The 16,240-nt window shown below is 40.7% G+C and overlaps 1 protein-coding gene across 1 annotated transcript; it reads left to right on the top strand.

Moving 5' to 3' along the window:
- Nucleotides 1-10: 10 nt before the first annotated feature.
- LOC139416528 (DNA fragmentation factor, alpha polypeptide) lies at nucleotides 11-15,453 on the top strand. Its single transcript, XM_071165230.1, has 6 exons — nucleotides 11-186; nucleotides 10,343-10,501; nucleotides 10,827-10,984; nucleotides 11,225-11,420; nucleotides 11,687-11,814; nucleotides 12,924-15,453. The coding sequence occupies exons 1-6, from the start codon at nucleotides 93-95 to the stop codon at nucleotides 13,134-13,136; spliced, it is 948 nt and encodes a 315-aa protein (XP_071021331.1). The 5' UTR covers nucleotides 11-92; the 3' UTR covers nucleotides 13,137-15,453.
- Nucleotides 15,454-16,240: the final 787 nt, after the last annotated feature.

Below are 16,240 nucleotides of genomic sequence, written 5' to 3'. Positions count from 1 at the left end.
CAGGACTTCCGTGTTCGCATTTGAATCTGCCAAGAAGGTGCATGCAGTAAACTTCCGTAAGGTTATTTTACTTTCGGCATAACAAAAGAGTGATGTCTGAACTAAAACCTTGTAAGGTGTGTAATTTTACGCGACAACAATCATACGGTTTGGTTGTTCCTTCTCTGGACCAACTAAAGATTAAAGGTACGCTAATGAATGTTGTAAACAGCTGTCTAGCCAACCACAACTAGCTAAGTTAGCTAGCTACAGAAAAGTTAGTTATCTTTGCGTGTGTTATAATAGTTTTGGTAGCTACTATAGATATTATTCCTGATGAGCTGGGAGCATGCATTCCTCCTTAATGAAGACAAGTCATTGTAACTACGTGTCATATAAATAAAACCCAAATGCAGAATACATTTTGCTAGCCTAGCGCCAGGTAGGTAGGTATCTGTATGTAGCAGCATACGTTGCCACTGTATCAGCTGTTAAATCATATAATGTTTACAGTATCTATTATTCGTTCATTGGGAAATCAACTGGCAGTCAACTATGATCTCTAATCTTCGTGAATCATCACTACATTCTGGAAACTGTATGAGCAACATTTTGCTCTGTGTGCTTTACATATTCGACTTGTACAAACTTGATTGAATTAGATATGGCACCTCAGCAGACCGAGGTAAAATTAGTTGTATACTGGATATTCGGTGTATATCTGTTTTCTCTAGTCAATGGCTATTGAACCAACCATGCCATGACTATGAAGACAGTATATTCGGAATCAGGGGTGGACGGAGAACAATCCATACTTTTTTTCTTGTTTGTTTTTTGGGATATCGCCAAGGTCCTATCTGATAAGGAATATTTTCTAAGTAAGAGAACATTACACCTTTTAATTTGTTTTTACATTTAACCTGTCTTCTCTTGAGATGAAAGTATTTTACTGCCACAATTATGTTTGTTCTTAAAATTATGTATTTTTTTAAAACATAAATAAAGTAAATAGCCTGAATTATCTTGAAAAAAAGTTACATTTTTAAATCATACAAATAGGAAAACGTGTCTCTAAAATAAACAGTTGTTCATTTAAGTTCTAGGCCCATACATGTTAAAGGGAAATGTTTTTTTTTTTTAAAACGTAATATTCATAATCTCCAGTACCACCCCAACATCAACATCCAATGACATCGGTGTGCATAGTGTGCTTTTAACCAGTTACAAGTAGACATTGCCTACTAATTGTCTGCTAATTGGTTTATATCATTGGAAGCACTTGTCTTCCTCTCTTGTTTTACTACAAAACATAGACATGTGCCACTTTAACATATGTTGATGTTGGGGTGGTGCTGGAGATGACAAACATTAAGTTGAACTATTTAGAATTTTTTTTTATTTTATTTCACCTTTATCGCAACTGCGACCTGGCCAAGATAAAGCAAAGCACTGTGACACAAACAACAACAGAGTTACACATGGAATAAACAAATGTACATTCAACAACACAATAGAAAGTCTATATACAGTGTGTGCAAATGGCGTGAGGAAGTAAGGCAATAAATAGGCCATAGTAGCGAAGTAATTACAATTTAGCAAATTAACACTGTAGTGATAGATGTGCAGATGATGTGTAAGTAGAAATACTGGTGCGCAAAAGAAAGTAAATTAAAACAATATGGGGATGAGGTAGGTAGATTGGATGGGCTATTTACAGATGGGCTGTGCACAGCTGCAGCGATCAGTTAGCTGCTCTGATAGCTGATGTTTTTTGCCATTTGTTGAATTGTAGTATGTCATTTATACAACATTTTAAAGAAAAACCTGTTTAACAACTAACCCACATTTCTTCTTAAAGAATCTTGTAAGAGTCTGCTGACTAACGCAGGCTTCAAGCTTCCTTTTAAGTAATTTTTTTGCAGGTAATCGCCATAAAGACTACCAGTATGCAAATTAGGCAGTCAAATGAATGACTATCTTACCGATGCGATTTGTTAGGCTACTGACGAGTCACTAAAATAGCAACCAAAAAACATCATTGTGTGTGTTTGTGGAAAGAAAGACAAAGATCATAGACCATAGCTATGATTGTAGCTGCTTGTCCTTGTTATGGGGCAGCACTGGATAATTTCCATAGTCATGGCACGCCATTTATATAAGAGCTATTAACAATTTGAAATCTTAAATCTTACTTTTTTTATATTTGATGTAATAAAAACATTGTGAATTGTTTTCCATCCATCCCTGAATCAAAATATACCATCTTCATAGCCATGGATTACTTGGTTCAATAGCTAGTGATGAAGTGAACCGAAAATCCAATATAAAACACATTTTACCTCAAACCTCTATGGGACATCCCTTAAATTCCTAAAATGCTACTCACTAGGCGTGGTGCTGTCTTAACAAAGCTCACATCCCTGGCCTGGACACAAGATCTAGAATACTACTAGATAATAAGTATAATCATGTGTTTTGTGGAAATACATACAGTGCCTTCAGAAAGTATTCACACTCCTTGACCTTTTCCACATTTTGTTGTGTTACAGCCTGATTTTAAAATGGATTAAGTTGAGATTTTGGGTCACAGTGCAATACGTGTTTTAATATGATTTTTGAATGACTACCTCATCTCTGTACCAGACACATACAATTATCTGTAAGGTTCCTCAGTTGAGCAGTGAATTTCAACCACAAAGACCAGGGAGGTTTTCCAAAGCCTCGCAAAGAAGAGCACCTATTGGAAGGTGGGGGATTGTTATTTTAAACAACAGACATTGAACATCCCTTTCAGCATGGGTGAAGTTATTAATTACACTTTGGATGGTGTATGTATACACCCTGTCACTATAAAGATACAAGCATCCTTCCTAACTCACTTGCCGGAGAGGAAGGAAAACTGCTCAGGGATTTCACCATGACGCCAATGTTGACTTTAAAACAGAGTTTAATAGCGGTGATAGGAGGAATCAACAACATTGTAGTTAGTCTACAATACTAACCTAATTGACAGAGTGAAAAAAGGAAGCTTGTAAAGATATTCCAAAACATGCATCCTGTTTTGAATACAAAGCGTTATCTTTGGGTCAAACACATCACTGAGTACCACTCTTCATATTTTCAAGCATGGTGGTGGCTGCATCGTTATCAAATGTATTTATATAGCCCTTCTTACATCAGCTGGTATCTCAAAGTGCTGTACAGAAACCCAGCCTAAAACCCCAAACAGCAAGCAATACAGATGTAGAAGCACGGTGGCATCATGCCAGGTAGTCCTGAGGCATGGTCCTCAGAGAGAGAGAAAGAGAGAATTAGAGCGAGCATACTTAAATTCACACAGGACACCGGGAAAGGCAGGAGAAATACTCCAGATATAACAGACTGTCCCTAGCCCCCCGACACAAACTACTGCAGCATAAATACTGTAGGCTGAGACAGGAGGGGTCAGGAGACACTGTGGCCCCATCTGATGATACCCCCGGACAGGGCCAAACAGGCAGGATATAACCCCACCCACTTTTCCAAAGCACAGCCCCAACACCACTAGAGGGATATCTATAACCACCAACTTACCATCCTGAGACAAGGCCGAGTATAGCCCACAAAGATCTCCGCCACGGCACAATCCAAGGAAAGGAAGACCACGTCAGTGACTCAACCCACTCAAGTGACGCACCCCTCCTAGGGATGGCATGGAAGAGCACCAGTAAGCCAGTGACTCAGCCCCTGTAATAGGGTTAGAGGCAGAGAATCCCAGTGGAGAGAGGGGAACCGGCCAGGCAGAGACAGCAAGGGCGGTTCGTTGCTCCAGTGCCTTTCAGTTCACCTTCACACTCCTGGGCCAGACTACACTCAATTATATGCCCTACTGAAGAGATGAGTCTTCAGTAAAGACCTTAAAGGTTGAGACCGAGTCTGCGTCTCTCACATGGGTAGGCAGACCATTCCATACAAATGGAGCTCTATAGGAGAAAGCCCTGCCTCCAGCTGTTTGCTTAGAAATTCTAGGGACAATTAGGAGGCCTGCGTCTTGTTACCATAGCGTACATGTAGGTATGTACGGCAGGGCCAAATCGGAAAGATGGGTAGGAGCAAGCCCATGTAATGCTTTGTAGGTTAGCAGTAAAACCTTGAAATCAGCCCTTGCCTTAACAGGAAGCCAGTGTAGGGACGCTAGCACTGGAGTAATATGATCACATTTTTGGTTCTAGTCAGGATTCTGGCAGCCATATTTATCACTAACTGAAGTTTATTTTGTGCTTTATCCGGGTAGCCGGAAAGTAGAACATTTTATTTATTTTATTTATTTTTATTTAACCAGGTAGGCAAGTTGAGAACAAGTTCTCATTTACAATTGCGACCTGGCCAAGATAAAGCAAAGCAGTTTGACACACAGAACAACACAGAGTTACACATGGAGTAAAACAAACGTACAGTCAATAATACAGTATAAACAAGTCTATATACAATGTGAGCAAATGAGGTGAGATAAGGGAGGTAAAGGCAAAAAAAGGCCATGGTGGCAAAGTAAATACAATATAGCAAGTAAAACACTGGAATGGTAGATTTGCAGTGGAAGAATGTGCAAATTAGAAATACAAATAATGGGGTGCAAAGGAGCAAAATAAATAAAATAAATACAGTAGGGAAAGAGGTAGTTGTTTGGGCTAAATTATAGGTGGCTATGTACAGGTGCAGTAATCTGTGAGCTGCTCTGACAGTTGGTGCTTAAAGCTAGTGAGGGAGATTAGTGCTTCCAGTTTCAGAGATTTTTGTAGTTCGTTCCAGTCATTGGCAGCAGAGAACTGGAAGGAGAGGCGGCCAAAGAAAGAATTGGTTTTGGGGGTGACTAGAGAGATATATCTGCTGGAGCGTGTGCTACAGGTGGGAGATGCTATGGTGACCAGCGAGCTGAGATAAGGGGGGACTTTACCTAGCAGGGTCTTGTAGATGACATGGAGCCAGTGGGTTTGGCGACGAGTATGAAGCGAGGGCCAGCCAACGAGAGCGTACAGGTCGCAATGGTGGGTAGTATATGGGGCTTTGGTGACAAAACTGATTGCACTGTGATAGACTGCATCCAATTTGTTGAGTAGGGTATTGGAGGCTATTTTGTAAGTTACATCGGCGAAGTCGAGGATTGGTAGGATGGTCAGTTTTACAAGGGTATGTTTGGCAGCATGAGTGAAGGATGCTTTGTTGCGAAATAGGAAGCCAATTTTAGATTTTACTTTGGATTGGAGATGTTTGATGTGGGTCTGGAAGGAGAGTTTACAGTCTAACCAGACACCTAGGTATTTGTAGTTGTCCACGTATTCTAAGTCAGAGCCGTCCAGAGTAGTGATGTTGGACAGGCGGGCAGGTGCAGGCAGCGATCGGTTGAAGAGCATGCATTTAGTTTTACTTGTATTTAAGAGCAATTGGAGGCCACGGAAGGAGAGTTGTATGGCATTGAAGCTTGCCTGGAGGGTTGTTAACAGTGTCCAAAGAAGGGCCAGAAGTATACAGAATGGTGTCGTCTGCGTAGAGGTGGATCAGAGACTCCCCAGCAGCAAGAGCGACATCATTGATGTATACAGAGAAGAGAGTCGGTCCAAGAATTGAACCCTGTGGCACCCCCATAGAGACTGCCAGAGGTCCGGACAGCAGACCCTCCGATTTGACACACTGAACTATATCAGAGAAGTAGTTGGTGAACCAGGCGAGGCAATCATTTGAGAAACCAAGGCTGTCGAGTCTGCCGTTGAGGATGTGGTGATTGACAGAGTCGAAAGCCTTGGCCAGATCAATGAATATGGCTGCACAGTAATGTTTCTTATCGATGGCGGTTAAGATATCGTTTAGGACCTTGAGCGTGGCTGAAGTGCACCCATGACCAGCTCTGAAACCAGATTGCATTGCAGAGAAGGTATGGTGAGATTTGAAATGGTCGGTAATCTGTTTGATGACTTGGCTTTCGAAGACCTTAGAAAGGCAGGGTAGGATAGATATAGGTCTGTAGCAGTTTGGGTCAAGAGTGTCACCCCCTTTGAAGAGGGGGATGACCGCAGCTGCTTTCCAATCTTTGGGAATCTCAGACGACACGAAAGAGAGGTTGAACAGGCTAGTAATAGGGGTGGCAACAATTTCGGCAGATAATTTTAGAAAGAGAGGGTCCAGATTGTCTAGCCTGGCTGATTTGTAGGGGTACAGCTTTTGCAGCTCTTTCAGAACATCAGATGACTGGATTTGGGAGAAGGAGAAATGGGGAAGGCTTGGGCGAGTTGCTGTGGGGGGTGCAGTGCTGTTGACCGGGGTAGGAGTAGCCAGGAGTAGCCAACATTGCAGTAGTCTAGACCTAGAAGTGACACAAGCATGGATACATTTTTCGGAATCATTTTTGGACAGACAATTTCTGATTTTTGCAATGTTACATAGATTAAAATAAGCTGTCCTTGAAACAGTCTTGATATGTTCGTCAAAAGAGAGATCAGGGTCCAGAGTAACGCCGAGCTCCTTCAGTTTTATTTGAGACGACTGTACAACCATCAAGATTAATTGTCAGATTCAACAGAAGATCTCTTTTGTTTCTTGGGACCTAGAACAAGCATATCTGTTTTGTCCGAGTTTAAAAGTAGAAAGTTTGCAGCCATTCACTTCCTTATGACGGAAATGCAGGCTTCCAGCGAGGGCAATTTTGGGGCTTCACCATGTTTCATTGAAATGTACAGCTGTGTGTCATCCGCATAGCAGTGAAAGTTACCATTATGTTTACGAATGACATCCCCAAAAGGTAAAATATATATTTAAAACAATAGTGGTCCTAAAATGGAACCTTGAGTGACACCGACATTTACAGTTGATTTGTCCGACAGATAAGATCTAAACCAGGCCAGAACTTGTCCGTGTAGACCAATTTGGGTTTCCAATCTGTCCAAAAGAATGTGGTGATCGAGGGTATCAAAAGCAGCACTAAGGTCTAGGAGCACGAGGGCAGATGCAGAGCCTCGGTCTGACGCTATTAAGAGGTAATTTACAACCATCACAAGTGCAGTCTCAGTGCTATGATGGGGTCTAAAACCAGCCTGAAGCATTTTGTATACATTCTTTGTCTTCAGGAAGGCAGTGAGTTGCTGTGCAACAGCCTTTTCTAAAATGTTTGAGAGGAATGGAAGATTCGATATAGGCCAATAGTTTTTTATATTTTCTGGGTCAAGGTTTGGCTTTTTCAAGAGAGGCTTTATTACTGCCACTTTTAATGAGTTTGGTACACATCCGGTGGATAGAGAGCCGTTTATTATGTTCAACATAGGAGAGCCAAGCACAGGAAGCAGCTTTTTCAGTAGTTTAGTTGGAATAGGGTCCAGTATGCAGCTTGAAGTTTAAGAGGCCATGATTATTTTCATCATTGTGTCAAGAGATATAGTACTAAAACACTTGAGTGTCTCCCTTGATCCTAGGTCCTGGCAGAGTTGTGCAGACTCAGGACAACTGAGCTTTGGAGGAATACGCAGATTTAAAGAGGAGTCTGTAATTTGGTTTCTAATAATCATGATCTTTTCCTCAAAGAAGTTAATGAATTTATTACTGCTGAAGTGAAAGCCATCCTCTCTTGAGGAATGTACTGCTTTTTAGTTAGCTTTGTGACAGTATCAAAAATACATTTTGGATTGTTGTTATTTTCTTCTTCGATACTGCACGGTACTGTCTTTCCAAGCTAGTCGGAAGACTTCCAGTTTGGTGTGGCACCATTTCCGTTCCAATTATCTGGAAGCTTGCTTCAGAGCTCGGGTATTTTCTGTATACCAGGGAGCTAGTTTATTGTGACAAATGATTTTAGGGGTGCATCTAGGGTATTGCGCAAGGTTACATTGAGTTCCTCAGTTAGGTGGTTAACTGATTTTTGTCCTCTGACGTCCTTGGGTAGGCAGAGGGAGTCTGGAAGGGCATCAAGGAATCTTTGGGTTGTCTGAGAATTTTATAGCACGACTTTTGGTGATCCTTGGTTGGGATTGGAGCAGATTTGTTGCGATTGCAAATGTAATAAAATGGTGGTCCGATAGTCCAGGATTATGGGGAAAAACATTAAGATCCACAACATTTATTCCATGGGACAAAACTAGGTCCAGAGTATGACTGTGGCAGTGAGTAGGTCCGGAGACATGTTGGACAAAACCCACTGAGTCGAGGATGGCTCTGAAAGCCTTTTGGAGTGGGTCTGTGGACTTTTCCATGTGAATGTTAAAGTCACCAAAACTACAAGGTCCAATAGGAATTCAGGGAACTCAGTGGGGAATGCTGTATATGGCCCAGGAGGCCTGTGAACAGTAGCTATAAAAAGTGAGTAGGCTGCATAGATTTCATGACTAGAAGCTCAAAAGACGAAGGCATCTTTTTTTTCTTTTTTTGTCAATTGAAATGTGCTATCGTAAATGTTAGCAACACCTCCACCTTTGTGGGATGCGCGGGGGATATGGTCACTAGTGTAACCAGGAGGTGAGGCCTCATTTAACACAGTAAATTCAACAGGCTTAAGCCATGTTTCAGTCAGGCCAATCACATCAAGATTATGATCAGTGATTAGTTCATTGACTATAACTGCTTTGGAAGTGAGGGATCTAACATTAAGTAGCCCTATTTTGAGATGTGAGGTATCACAATCTCTTTCAATAATGGCAGGAATGGAGGAGGTCTTTATTCTAGTGAGATTGCTAAGGTGAACACTGCCATGTTTAGTTTTGCCCAACCTAGGTCGAGGTACAGACACGGTCTCAATGGGGATAGCTGAGCTGACTACACTGACTGTGCTAGTGGCAGACTCCACTAAGCTGGCAGGCTGGCTAACAGCCTGCTGCCTGGCCTGCACCCTATTCCATTGTGGAGCTAGGGTTGTTAGAGCCCTGTCTATGTTCGTTATGGGTATGCTTGTCATTGAAAAGGACTAGGGAGTTTTTTTAGGATAAAAATAAATGGAATAGAGCTAATCACAAGCAAAATCCTAGAGGAAAACCTGGCTGTCTGCTTTTCAACATATACTAGAAGACAAATTCACCTTTCAGCAGGACCATAACCAAAAACACAAGGTCAAATATACACTGGAGTTGCTTCAAGACAACATTTCATGTTCCTGAGTGGTCTGGTTACAGGTTTAGCTGAAATCGACTTGAACATCTATGGCAGACATGACAATGGCTGTCTAGCAATGATAAACAACCAATTTGACAGAGCTTGAATAATGTGAAAATGTTGTACAATCCAGGTGTGCAAAGCTCTTAGAGACGTACCTAGAAAAGACACACAGCTGTAATCGCTGCCAAAGGTGATTCTAACATGTATTCACTCATGGATTTGAATACTTATGTAAATGAGGTATTTCTGTATTTGATTTTTCAATACATTTGCAACAGTTTCTAAAAACATGATTGTCATTATGGGGTATTGTGTGTAGATGGGTGAGAAACAAATCTATTTAATCAATTTGGAATTCAGGCTTAACACAACAAAAAATGAGGAGTAAGTCAAGTGGTATGAATACTTTCTGAATGCACTGTAGCTAGATAATAATGCAAGTAAGTACTGTACCAAACTAACAGTGATGTAAATAGGGGCGGCAGGTAGCCTAGTGGTTAGAGCATTGGGCCAGTAACTGAAAGGTTGCTAGATCGAATCCCCAAGCTGAAAAGGTATAAATCTGTCGTTCTGCCCCTGAACAAGGCAGTTAACCCACCTAGGCCGTCATTGTAAATAAGAATTTGTTCTTAACTGACTTGCCTCGTTAAATAAAGGTTAATAAAAAAATAAACTGGGGTGTAAACTCTGATGGCTGGTCTGCAAAAAGTAGAAAATTGATGTGCAAAAAGAAAACGTTGGTAAACTGCGTTTACCCTCCGCTACACAACTGCAAACTACAAATGAAAGATAGCAACACACTTCATCTAGGCCTATTACACTCCAGTGAGCATGCAGCAATGCAGAAGTGCAATGTTCCTCTTAACTGTCTCTCAGCCACAAATGGTGCCCTGTACTGCTTCTGCATTCATCCCTGTCCGGTGCTTCTGATATCAATAAGTTAGCAAAGGTTAGCTTAAAGGGCTATGGGTTTCAGGGAATCCCCCTGGGGTAGGTTTTGCCTATTGTGACTTTTGTCATCACACTATGTTTTCTGACCATTTATATTCATGAAGTGCTCATGACACTCATGCAGGTGGTATAATCAGGGTGTCAAGGCTAAATACTGCTACGCATATAGATGTCATTACATTATTACATTTATCATTTCTAAGTTATGAGCGATGCATGCTATTGTTATGGTGGCAAGTTCAAGTAAAGTGTCAGTAATCATTCATTCCATATACATGTACTTTTCTGTAATTCTACCTCCCAGGAAGCGAATCTCTTGGGTTTAGCCCAAGTACCTCCGTCTCTGTGGTATTAGAAGATGATGGGACAATAGTTGAAGATGAGGCCTATTTCTTGTGCTTACCTACAAACACAAAGTTTATGCTCTTGCATGAAAAAGAGACGTGGGCCCCACTACGAAGAAGTAAGCTTTTTCTGTTCTGTCAATGCAAATATGTATTGTCATATTAGGCTATATTCATTGTTTAAGCCGACTATTGTGTGATCCGTCATTTTGCGGTTTCTAAGTTGATCTATCTGCAGTTTGAGCCAACCTCTTGGGAAAGCACATCCTCTGACATTCTATGCCTATATTCCAAGAGTATGTTTGTTTCTTTGCTTGTTTTTTGGGCTGACTAGTTAAAGACCAAACTCTGTTCTTTGATTACCTGGCATTGGTCATCTGTCTTAGCTCTCCCAGGTTGCATTCCCATACTAACGCATAGTGATTTTATACCATGCTACTATAGTTGATGGCGGCACAGCTTGGATGACCAGGGAGTCTGTGAATCTTGAGAGTGATGCTGTGGACAGCTCAGTCAGTGGGATCGAGCCCTGGTTCTACCTGGCCCAGCAACTCAAGAAGGACCTGGCCAGCATCATACTGATGTCGGAGGCAGAATTACAAGTAGGGTAACTTCAATAACATTTCCACCTCCATCCCCCCTTTCACATTTAAATGTATGAATATAGAATATCTTGTTAAAGTTAGGTCCTATTCCATCAGATAAAAACAACATTTATGGCTACAGCAGGTATGGTATAAATATTGTTTATACTACTTCAATACAAAGCCCTCTTTGCATTATGTTTATGTGCTTGCTTTATGTGTAATAGCGAGAATAACTATACATGTTGCGTATTCCAGACCCTAGTAGACGTGCCTTGTTTAGAGCTGGCCTCAGCCCTGGGCTTCCCGGAGAGGAAGGCGCTGAATCTCCAGGACACTCTACAGAGAGTGTTGGACCGCAGGGAGGAAGAGCGACAGTCCAAGGAACTGCTCCAGCTCTACCTCAAGGCAGTGGAGAGAGAAGACAGTCAAGAGGCAGAGCCTAGAAATGACGGTGAGAGCACTATCAGGAATAAAATGGGTTCAATCTGTTAGAAGATCCACCTATGTGAGTGGAAATGCCATTTGAAGTGAGGGAAGGCATTTTAACTTCAACTCAAAAGTTGTGGTAGTTTATGTAAAAGCAGTGTGTGGCTTTTTTGTCACTAGATGGAGCCATTCTTTAAGCAATAGACAACTAGCCCTGAAATATTGCCTCTAAACCTCTGGCTCAGCCAAGTTGTGTTGTGATCGTGTTCTACCATAACCCATGTCTCACAGGGTCAGGTGATGGGGATGTGACAGACGGGCTGGCGGTAGATTCGGCATCAGGATTCATGTCCAGAACGCTGATGGTTCTCAAGGGTAAAACGAGCCCTGAGACCAGGCTCTCCAATGAGGAGCTGCAGGTATGTCACAAAGACCAACGGCTAAACGCTGCATTTGGTTATACAGGATCATATTAATAGACTAAAGTGGACCCCTCTCCTTGTCTACTCGCTCCTTGTCTACTCTCCTTAATCTGCATTGATATGAAAGGGCATGCATTGTGAAAACAAAGTCCCTGGTAGGTATCCACAGTATCACAGTGATATGTCCTAAGTTATTCAGTTTAGTGCACAGAAAAAAACGAACAGGAGAGAAATACTTTCCATTATTGAGATGCACTGGATTGCGTCCCAATTATCCTGAAAGGGTTCACTTCTCCCCTCGTATTTTAAAGCATTCGATTAGTGTAAGCATAGGTTAGAGGGAGTTTATTACACAGCTCCTTCCATTTCAAATCCATGAAGGTAAGTGAACAAACGCACAGTTAAGGTAGAAGGGTAGAGAATTTGGAAGCATGAAATTGTTTCCTTTCCACCACATGAGGGAAATGGGAAGGCTACAACTACAGTATATGTGAGAATTTCTATATTCTGTCCACTTGGTGGCACTATCCCTCTGCACTCTTGATTTCAGTATACACAGCATGTGAAAATGGACTGCCTAAGTACATCTTTTATCAAGCTGTTAACTCTATCACCAAACTACATACATTTATTTTTTTAGTACAAGTGTCTGTAAATATGCCAAGTAATCCTGACAACAAAAAATAAGTTTAGAGCAGTTCTAATAACATCACTGTATACCAAGGAATTGCATTTCTTATATTGAATACCATTTTTGTCCCAACTGTATCTGTTTGAAATCCAAGATCAAGGGCTTTTCACACCACTAAGTATACTTGGAGCCTCTTATCTCCCAAGTCAATTATCTTTGAAAACAATATCAATTACATTGAACATAATGAATGTAAGAACATTTACTTATTAAGTCTGCATTATATTATTCCAATGTGGTCCATTGACATTCATGAACCATGAGCAACTAATGCAAATCTCTGCCATGTCTATACAGCGCAGAGACTATCCTATCCCCCATCTCTGCACTTCTGTCTTTCTCAGAATAGATTGCGGTTCTGATTTTAGCTGTATACAACATGAAATAAACCAAACCAAAATGTTGTCAACTGCAGATGGTGGTGAACAAAGGTGCACGGGCCATGGAGCAAGTCCTGGGCTGGGACTCTGAGAGGACATTGGTGCTGCTGCAGGCATGCGAGGAGCAACTGAGCAGGCGGCTCCAGCAGGTTCAGGCCATGCAGTACCTCCGTAGCCACACACAACAACAGGCCAGCACGCAGCCCTCCGACAAGAGCCAAGCCACACAAGCCAAGCGCAGCAAGTAAGGACTGGGGGAAGTTGCCACTACACGCTGATCTTTGGTGATTTTAGCGTTTTCCCACTTATGGTTAGGATTAGGGAAGGGGAAACTGATCCTAAATCTGTACTTAGGGAAACTTCACCCCAGAGCCAGCTAGTAATACCCCTCTGTCTCTGACCACAGAACACACACTATCTGCCTTAAGACTGAGACGATAAGTATTTGGATGGTAAAGCATTTTTTCTTGAAATCGAACAATGACCATGAGGTTAAAGTGCACACTGTGAGCATTAACTTGAGGGTATTTATCTATATTGGGTGAACCATGTAGAAATTCGGTCACTTTTTGTACATGGTCCCCCCCAATTCACTTATTTGTGCATTAAAGTAGTAAAATGTTAAGCATTTGGTCCCATATTTGTAGCACACAAAGACTACATCAAGTTTGTGACTACAAATATGTTGGATTATCCTGACTGAATTGTGAATAATGATGAGTGGGAAAGTTAAAGTTACAGGGGGGGGGGGGGGGTGGTATGATTTTTGTGCATCTAACTTTCTCACTCATTGTTCACGTTTCATTCAGGATTATCCATAATCATGGTAGCATCCACATTCATGTAAAAGTGTTAGAAATTCAGAAACAAATTCTGTTTTTATTTACAATAAAAAAGGACGCAATACATTATTTACCATTAATTTCTAATGGGCACAAATAATCTGAAACACAACCAAAGCAAATGCATCCACCAAGTTTGTAGAGTCAAAATCTTGATGTAATTATTGCGTGCTAGGAATATGGGACCGAATACTAAACTTTTGACTACTTTAATAAACATATAAGTGACTGTGTCGTAATACCTTTGGTATCCTAAAATGGGGGGACTACGTACAAAAAGTGCTGTAATTTCTAAACAGTTCACCCGATATGGATGAAAATAACCTCAAATTAAATCTGACAGTCTGCACTTTACCTCATAGTAATTGCTTGATTTCAAGTCCAAACTTTGAGTATAGAGCCAAAATAAGAATAAATGCTTCACTTTCCCAATAATTACGGAGGGCACTGTATATCGCCTCCTGGTATCAATAAATGCTCATAAACGCTGACATTATTTGCCAAATGGCTTTGGTGCCCCTTTTGTGAGTAAACCACATGATGTCTATCTCTTTAGGTACATTAAGTAGAAGTGTTATTAGCATAGGTAGATGTTAATGGCCAGAACAATTAGGAATGGACCAACTGTGCAACCCTTTTGATATGTTGTCTTGGTCTACTCCTCCGGTACTTTACCTACTCAGGAGCAAAGTGTGACACAATACCTGATTCTTGCCCCTGGAAGCTGTAACAAAATTATGGTTGATGTTAACTTAACTTGTAAGCAAATACCTTGGACAATCCATTTGTGGTCAAAGATTAGTAACCCAGTAATCTGTTGACATTATATTTAATCCTATTTTCCTGAAGATTTAAAATGAGAGCTAATTGTTCCATTCCTGTCAATTTTGTATACTGAATCATTGATATGCCTCCTAAAACCTTGCCAAATACTTAGCCTATTTCTTCTGCCTATTTTGCTTTCCCTTTTGACTCTACTTGTTTTGACTGCTCTACATATTATTAACCAATATACATAAAATATAACTTAGAATTCTTTTTGGGAAACAACCAGAATTGGTTTATCTATCTGTACTTAAACCCTGTATATTTAGGAATGTTAATGTAAGAAAGGATATCAGATTTGATATGTAATTGTGATGTAATCGTGCATCCGTGTAGTGTGGGCCCATGTGAGCTATCTGGTTGTATTGACAGGACATCCTTGTTAATGGAACAGACTTAAAGGGCTGTAAGATCACATTTGAAACCAGTCGTTTACAACAAGGACATGGGGCCAGCAAGGAGGCACATGTCATGACAATGAGATGTCAACAGATTTATATATACAGAAAAGTGTATTGAAGGCATTTATGGTGACAAATGGATGGAGAAACATGTTATCTTCACCCGTGTTATGATGTGATTCTTGTACTCCACGTGAATATTAATTGCAATGCTCTGAAGTCCGTTACGCACTCGTTATTGCTTCCAATGTTCCTTGAAAGAAAAAGGTGTGTGTTCAGTTTGAAATGGTGCATCTTGGGAGCCCTCTGTATGAAATTAATGAACATGTACGGACTGTACATATATTTTATCATTGAGCCACAGAGTTGTGTAATCAAAGTTTTGCATTGTGATTAATGAGGCTTTTATGGAGCTGTTTCAAATGGAACTGACGTGGCAAGCGGAGTGTGTTAAGTATGACAGCTTTTCTACAATAAAGCGCACAATCCTGACATCACTGTGTTTTCATTCACAACTTTTTCATTTACTGCTTGTTATTTTTTCCAGTGTATATAAAAATGTGCTTCCCATCCATGGACAGGAGAATGTAATGCTGTGTGTTTTTTAATGAGCTAAAGGCTATAGAGGATTGCCTCAGGAAGACTAGAGGAAGGAAAGGACATTTGATCCACCATTAAATGGTCAACTTAACTCACGGCTTGTGATGCCAAGATACTCTTCTCCGTATCGTCGATATATATTGGTCCAGAAAAAAAAACGTTATGGATTGTTGATATTCAATGAAGTTATTTTATATGTCATGGCGTGTACATTGTTTGGCCCTAAGATACAATTGTAAAGGAATAATGATGGGTGTGAGGGGAAAAGAGGTGACTGGCTATGTACTGTTGCTGTATGTGTCTGGACAGTCAGTTGATTTATGGTGTGCGCAATTCCTGTGACATTACCTCCGCTTAACCAGTGTTCCCGGAATGAGCAGAAGTGACGTGTGAAGTGTCTCAGCATTTTGGGGGGTTTTGATTGGGAATTGAATATTTATATTATATTCATTTTATTATCATTATTTCAGAATATTTCTTTGTTTTGCATCAACAATCAATCTGAATGTAAACCAAGTCTTTCAACCATGTTCTTTAGTGGTAGATATTAAACAAAACAATTATGGCATTTGTGAGTTCTGAAATGAGATGAGTGACTTAAAGGAGGCCTTCAAGCACAATAGATCCTTTTCTTCAAAATGTCAAGGTAATGTCATCTGATGGGTCATTGTCCATGAGAACTCG

Source organism: Oncorhynchus clarkii, chromosome 9 (genome assembly GCF_045791955.1).
Source record: "Oncorhynchus clarkii lewisi isolate Uvic-CL-2024 chromosome 9, UVic_Ocla_1.0, whole genome shotgun sequence".
In the NCBI taxonomy this organism is placed as follows: Eukaryota; Metazoa; Chordata; class Actinopteri; order Salmoniformes; family Salmonidae; genus Oncorhynchus; species Oncorhynchus clarkii.
This window is presented reverse-complemented; position numbering and strand designations above follow the sequence as displayed.

Excerpts from the sequence above, each read along its gene's own strand:
- LOC139416528 (XM_071165230.1), top strand. The coding sequence starts at position 93 with ATGTCTGAACTAAAACCTTGTAAGGTGTGTAATTTTACGCGACAACAA. Across the intron at positions 10,502-10,826 it reads GTGGGCCCCACTACGAAGAA|TTGATGGCGGCACAGCTTGG; the intron begins GTAAGCTTTTTC and ends ATGCTACTATAG. Across the intron at positions 11,421-11,686 it reads GGCAGAGCCTAGAAATGACG|GGTCAGGTGATGGGGATGTG; the intron begins GTGAGAGCACTA and ends CATGTCTCACAG.